At 44.7% G+C, this 7,522-nt stretch overlaps 1 protein-coding gene across 2 annotated transcripts in view; it reads left to right on the top strand.

Annotated features, from left to right (window-relative positions):
• The first annotated feature begins 2,514 nt into the window (after nucleotides 1-2,514).
• gas2l1 (growth arrest-specific 2 like 1) overlaps nucleotides 2,515-7,522 on the top strand; it is a 54,610-nt gene continuing 49,602 nt past the window's right edge. The window contains exons 1-2 of one of the 2 annotated variants that reach the window (XM_014161224.2): nucleotides 2,515-3,182; nucleotides 4,151-5,117. In XM_014161224.2, coding sequence (XP_014016699.2) covers nucleotides 4,434-5,117 — 684 coding nt within the window. In that variant the 5' untranslated portion in view covers nucleotides 2,515-3,182; nucleotides 4,151-4,433. Of the gene's footprint in view, nucleotides 3,183-3,814; nucleotides 5,118-7,522 lie in introns of those variants that run through there. The other variant, XM_014161223.2, reaches the window with a different exon arrangement.

The raw sequence follows: 7,522 nt of genomic DNA, 5'->3' as shown, positions 1-7,522 counted from the left end.
AGAGAAGAATGGGAGAAACTCCCCAAATACAGGTATGCCCAGCTTGTAGATTCATACAAGAGGACTTGAGGCTGTAATCGCTGCCAAAGGTGTTTCAACAATGTACTGAGTAAAGGGTCTGAATACTTATGACATTTTTTTAAAAATACAAAAATGTATACATTCCCAAACATTTCTTAATGTTTTTGCTTTGTCATTATGGGATATTGAGGGGGAAAACTATTTACACATTGTTAAAATGAGGCTAATGTAACAATGTGGAAAAAGTGAAGGGGTCTGACTACTTCCCAAATGAACTGTATAATGACTAGTGAATGAAGAGGTACTTGGTCAAAAATGACAGAACTAAATTGTACATTTGCCGGTGAGAATAGACCGACTGCCCTCAGGCGTTTGCTTTTTTACAGAATTGCGTTGACGTCTTTGCAAGTTATTTTCGTCGTTTTGAGAAACATCTCAATCAAATCAAGAGGCAATGGATGTTATTAACCACATGTCAGCCTCCCCTGGCTGTGACTTATACCACATTTCTTAATGCATCTGTTCAGCATATGTCCAGACATTCTCTGAGCACTTGATAATCAGTTCACTTCCCAATGAGAATGAATTGAGCTTTGTTTAAATTTAATAAGTTGGGTCTGCTTTTATAATCCAGTCTGTTTGTATACCTGAAATCACATTTGACATCACAGACGGTGCATTCATTGTACTGTGTCCTGGTTATCAAATGAAATATGAACGCTTTAAATGCTCCAGCCCTAACTTCTCAAATGTCTAATTTCCAGTTAAAGCGCAAAGCCCAGTGTTTTGTGTGTGGGTGAAGTCCGGTCACAGCTGACAAGAGTTCTCTCTGATGACTGGGAGCCAGTTGCTCATGCTGGGGAACTGAACACGGTGTGTGAGTTGTCTGTGTCACAGAAAAGCTGATTCATCCCGGCCCAGAAAATGATCTCATCCCACCAGTCTCTTTCTCCCTCCCTCCCTCCCTCCACCACCCCCCCCTCTCTCTTAAAGAAACAACTGTATTTTTCAAATCAAAACAAGGCCCTTCTTTTTCCATACTGAAATTCAAATCATCACACAACAGCAGAGCAGCATGTGCAGAGACAAGAATGGTGCAGCTGTTGTTTCAGACAGTGCTTGTCTGGCCCTGCCTGTGAACTGGAATAGCAGTGGGAATCCAAAATGAAGTTTGAATATAAACAGGCTAGGTATCAAAGTGTAACTACTAGGCTTAGTTCATATTGACAAAGAGTGACCAATACTATAGGTGACCAAACTTTTTTTTGTCTGACCCATGAGGATTACACTACATGATCAAAAGTATGTGGACACCTGCTCGACAAACATCTCATTCCAAAATTACGGGCATTAATATGGAGTTGGTCCTTCTTTACTGCTATAACGGCCTCCACTCTTCTGGGAAGGCTTTCCACTAGATGTTGGAACATTGCTGCAGGAACTTGCTTCCATTCAGCCACACGCATTAATCGAGGTCGGGCGCTGATGTTGGTCGATTAGGCCTGGTTTGCAGTCGGCGTTCCAATTCATCCCAAAAGTGCTCGATGGGGTTGAGGTCAAGGCTCTGTGCAGGCTAGTCAAGTTCTTCCACACCAATCTCGATAAACCATTTCTGTATGGGTCTTGCTTTGTGCACAGGGGCATTGTCAAACTATTACCACAAAGTTGGAAGCACAGAATTATCTAGAATGTCATTGTATGCTGTAGCGTTGATTTCCCTTCACTTGAACTAAGGGGCCTAGACCAAACCATGAAAAACAGCCCCAGACCATTATTCCTCCTCCACCAAACTTTACAGTTGGCACTATGCATTGGGGCAGGTAGTGGTGTTCTCACATCTCCCAAAAACAAATTAGTTTGTCGGACTGCGAGATGGTGAAGCGTGATTCATCACTCCAGAGAATGAGCTTTACACCACTTCAACCGATGCTTGGCATTGCACATGGTGATCTTAGGCTTGTGTGCGGCTGCTTGGCCATGGAAACCCATTTCATGAAGCTCCCAACGAACAGTTATTGTGCTGATGTTGCTTCCAGAGGCAGTTTTGAACTCGGTAGTGAGTGTTGCAACCGAGGACAGATGATTTTTACGCGCTTCAGCACTCGGCGGTCCTGTTCTGTGAGCTTATGTGGCCTACCACTTCGAGGCTGAGCTGTTGTTTCTCCTAGAGGTTTCCACTTCACAATAAAATCATGTACAGTTGACCGGGGGAGCTCTAGCATGGCAGAAATTTGATGACCTGATTTGATGGAAAGGTGGCATCTGTCTATGACTGTGCCACATTGAAAGTCACTGAGCTCTTCAGTAAGGCCATTCTACTGCCAATGTTTGTCTATAGAGATTGCATGGCTGTGTGCTCGATTTTATACACTTGTCAGCAACGGGTGTGGTTAAAATAACCCGAATCCGCTAATTTGAAGGGGTGTCCATGTGTGTATAATAGATATATCTCACTGATTTCCCCAGAATGCACATGCTCGTTTGAGGGACGGATTACATCTCTGGTAGAGAGGACTTCCTTTACACTGCTTTCTCCTCCTCACCCAGTTTTACATTCAGCTTTCAATTCTACATAATGAACCACAGCTAAAATAGTTAGCCCAACACAATCTGCCTAAATAGAATTGCTTTCGCCTCCCGCCAAAGATCTCTAAGGCACAGCAAACTGAAGTGGAGTTAGTGTTGATCATCTGTGAAGGCTACACTGTAGACTTTTCTTGCTCGTTACATTGTAATATTAATTTCTGCTTCCTTTGGAGTAATCTGGATCTTAATTTGGACCAAATTGTCCTATGGTAAAATGGGCATGCCTGAATTTGATGCAGTCTTCGGACGTAGGCTGCCTGATGACATGCTATTAATGTTGCCTTGGCAGTTTGTCTGCCTTTTCAAGCCGGAGGAAATAGACTCGCCTCCCTCTCTCTTTTTTTTCTTGCCCGGTGTCCTGGTGTTGAAAGTGATTTGGTGTTTTAGCAATGACATAAACACGTTTAAGAGCAGATGGTGAGGGTGTCTTTTAAAACGACCAGGTTGTCATTAATGATACACTTTTGAACTCGTTCAAAGTGTAGGCAATATTACAGCTCTTGTTCTGGGGGATGGTTTCGATTTGTTTCTTTCGACAAACGTCGTCCTTGACAGAAGATGCAGACATGTCAAAGGTATGTAAAGAATGTAAATGTTTCTATTCATTGCTTTATGAGAATTAAGTTGTATAATTTAGTAAATCTTGGTCATGTACATTAACCACAGTGTGGTCATTGTGTCAATTGAAATAGCCTATTGTCAAGCTAGTATAATGATGGTATTTTCTTTGACTGCTTATGATGTGCATTTAAAGACGGTGGTCGCGTACCCGTGGTCCGTTAATTCTCGATGTCATGTTTTTTCTCACCATGCGAACACTTATGTTCTTTATCTTCTGTTATGATAGCTGTAGCCTAATGTAAACATGCGTTCCACCCATTTATCAGTACACTGATATGACATTATTATAGGCTACTGCAGGTAATAATGTAGGCCTTTGTAGCCTAACAACCTGCTTGATCTTAAATGCCCACAGGTGATGTGCCATCAATCATATCCGACTTATTAATGCGCATCTGCATGTTACAGTGTGACAGGTCGTCAATTGTCAACTCTGCAATTGAAGGCTATATCCTACGCAATAGGTGTGTTTCGTTCAAAAAGAATGGCTACCATTTTTCAGTGGTATAAACCCTGGGCTATGCTATATTATTGTCAAGCGGTGGATACAGGGTTAAGTCTACCGGCGCTTATCCCTCATAATGGGATATGCCACTGAATCGCTCTGCCTGTCTCTTGTCTAAGCTAGAGCCGGTCAGCATGTTTATAGCAGGAGGCGGTGCAATATGGGCCGTGCAATTAAAGAGCGGGGGACGATGTTACTCGGCAAGTGAACTGTGAAGCCTGCCACTGGTCAGTGTGGAGTCTTTCTATTGAGGGAGACTGCGAGGAAGTGATTTGGACCATCCAGGCAAACCAGCAACATGACTATCGCAACGCATTGTATATTCACCGGGGTAGGATCTAGGGCACCGGGAAGCTTTATGCATTGGGTGTGTATCCATCTGTAGCTAACCATACCGGTTTCTCTCTCTCCCCGCAGTTGGAGTTCGGTTTGAAATAGCGATGCTATCATTATAGGAAACTGATATCACGCAGACATCCGGAAACGCATCCACGCGCCACGGTTTTCTAGCATGATGTCAATATGCTTTAACAATACAAAGGATTCCTTCAAGGACCTCGATTGAGATGCCGTATATGCGCGCTTGTCATGGGTGCGTCGACGCGGTTAATTTGCTCTGCTCCATACGGGTTTGGACTGTGTTTATGGAATGAGAATCTGGAATTATTAAATAGCCTGCATTGATACATATTCCGACAATATGGCTGATCAGAGTAACATCCAGTCTGCTGCTTCCAAAAGCATCCGGCCATTCAAGTCCAGCGAGGAATACCTGTATGCCATGAAAGAGGACCTGGCCGAGTGGTTTAACACGCTGTATGACCTGGATATAACGGCGGACACCTTTATGGAAGGGCTGGAGACTGGCTGTGCCCTCTGTCGGCATGCCAACAACGTGAATCGCGCAGCGCTGGACTTTCAACAGGAGTACCCAGAGGCTGCACAGTCATTGAGGATGCCAACCAAGGATGTGGTCTTTCAGTCAAGAAACGTGGTTCCTGGCTCGTTTTTGGCTCGGGACAACGTGTCCAATTTCATCGGCTGGTGTCGTCAGGAACTGTGGATCAAGGATGTTCTCATGTTCGAGACCAACGACATAGTGGAGAAATGCAACGAGAAGAACTTTGTGCTGTGCCTGCTGGAGGTGGCGAGGCGTGGCGCCAAGATCGGCATGCTGGCCCCGATGCTGATCCAGCTGGAGGAGGAGATCGAGGAGGAGATCCGGGACCAGGAGAACCTGGGGGAGCCCAACCCAAGCCTGCTTCCAATAAGCAGGGCTTTCGTTAGGAAAGAGAGCGTGGTGGATGAACCCGAGCCTGCCCCCTATGCACATTGGCAACAGAAACAGAGGGTGCTGTGTGACATGAGAAACTTAGACGAGTTGGTAAGTAACACCTCTCAGGTGTATTGTTTCACTGATATACCTAAAATTGAGTTTGGGAAAAGGAAAGGATAAATGACTGCACAGAATGCCCTCCTATAACATTACATTTCCATAAGTGTTTAGTATGCCTAGCTGTTAAGAGCATTGGGCCAGTAACTGAAAGGTCGCTGGTTCAAATCCCTGAGCCGACTAGGGGAACAATCTGACGTGCCCTTGAGCAAGGCACTTAACCCTAATTGATCATTTAAGTCGCTCTTGATAAGAGTGTCTGTTAAATGACTAAAAATTAAAATGTAGGATGCAGACCGTTCTTAAATACATTCTCCCATATTGACCAAAAATAATAATTTATCAAATTTCCTGAACCAACACATCCCCAGCCCTTGTCCAAGAGAAAAACACATTCAATGTTGTTTCATGGTGCAAAAGCAACCCATGGAACAGTTGAATGCAGTCCTGACCTATAGGGATGCTCTCCCTGAGTTAAAAACATTACTGTGCCAGAAGTGAGGTCCCTTTCGTAAAAACTAATCTCTCTGATATGTTGACTCTCTGCTCTCCTGTGTGTTTAGAGTGCATGCTGCCTTACTGTGTGTTTGCCTCCTAATCCACACATTCTCTCGCACACAGGCTCTAAAAGGTTATGTAGGTAGGTAGCTAGTGACATTTTAAGGATTCCTCTAGGGAAATGTCACTTCAGCCCTGCCCCTATGAGGTGGTTGGCAATCAGGGGAGCTACTGCTCCTTCTTATTTGTTCATGTGCTTCTTATTTGTTCATGTGGAACAGTGCAGCTGTATGGTATGTTATGGTAGATGGACACATTCTGACATCAGTGTTATACACAATCTATTATCCCTTTATAACTTGATTCTTCCATTTGCATGCAGATGGGGTGTAGTGTTTTCCCCCTGGGCTGCAAAGCAGTCTTATACACCTCAATATCCAGTCTCATGTGTGAGCATGAGAGGCATTGTTAGAGACAGAGAAACTAGCAGGCAGACAGGGGCTAGCTTCTGGAACGCGTGCTTGGGTTACGAGTGGAGGAGTTCATATTTTGGTGCAGATGAGCAGAGTGAGGACAATGACATCCTTTCACCCCACAGATAGGAGGGGGAGGTAGACAGAGAGAGAGGGAGAGACAGTCAGCAGTCAATACTCATGCCCACTTGGTTCTCTGTAGTCCTTCTCACATGGCCAAGCACTAATTGCTTGATCACAACCATGAACACTGGCTTCTGAGGGCGTACAGAGGTACTATGCACCCAACCCCTGATCTAGTACTAGTGCCCACATACACTCACTACCATAACTGGATACGCTGATATTACTATTACAAACTTTAATCTTGGTTGACTGCTGATGTTCCTAATGAGAATGTGCGAAGGCAAGGGGGTGAGACCATGGTGTCTTACCTCATCACCCACCCACCCACACCACTAAGGGATAGTGAGGGACATGCACTTGACTTGCTGTGTCCCAGTTTCTAAGGGGCAGTATGACTCACTGTGCACGCTGAGTGAACTTCATACATTTCAGCTACCCTGAAAGCCTCTCTCTGTCTACCTGAATAAAATGCCTGGATGCTGGAGGGAAAATGCCTGCATCAGCAACATGAGGATCTCACAGTAAGAAACCAGGAGGGCACAGAAAGGGGAACACACCAAAGCAGCATTATTAGTTACAGTCCTGCATAGTACAAGAATATAGCATTACTATACTGCACTGTGATCCTGTAAATGTGCTAAAGCATCATGTTCCAGTTATTGCAGCTCTTTGAAATCCCTTTTGGTCTATAGATCTGCTCATACAGTATTTGATTTCTCTTTTGGAACTGACCTTGTCTGGATCATAGTGGCATTGAGGCAGGCCAGTCAATGCTGGCCCATATCCGGACTAAATGGACCAGTAAATGAACCGAAATCCTACTTTTGTACAACTGGAGGGGTTTTGATCCAATAACAGTCAACAAAGCCAGCCACTGAGTATCCACTAACCCGCAAGGCATCATGTGTCATCCACAACCTTAGTCACCGGTATTCTCTGCATTGCACTTGCCTCGGCCTTCCCGTACTCTTGTATTTCCAATATAGATGCTTCCCAGGAGATTGGTCTCTGTGTAATTACTAGAAACGTCATGAGTGATTAGATGAGGGAGAGAAAGTAAGTTGAAGGGCTTAGTGATATTATCATTGGTCCACAGCCGTGTTTCCAGCCGTGTTTCCAGCCGTGTTTCCAGTGTGCAGAGCAGTCAGTCATGCAGCCACGGCTGTTTTCCTGCATTGTGCTGGCCTTGTGGCGTGTCAGGAGGTTGGCCCCGCCCCTCTCTCTCTCCCCCCTCACTCTTTCTTTTACGTCTCTCTCTTTCATGTCTCTCTCTCGAAAGTCTTTTACAGTGAGGGGAAA

This window comes from Salmo salar, chromosome ssa20, assembly GCF_905237065.1.
Source record: "Salmo salar chromosome ssa20, Ssal_v3.1, whole genome shotgun sequence".
Taxonomy (NCBI): Eukaryota; Metazoa; Chordata; class Actinopteri; order Salmoniformes; family Salmonidae; genus Salmo; species Salmo salar.
Note: the sequence above shows the minus strand (reverse complement) of the source record. Positions and strands in the feature narration are given on the sequence as shown.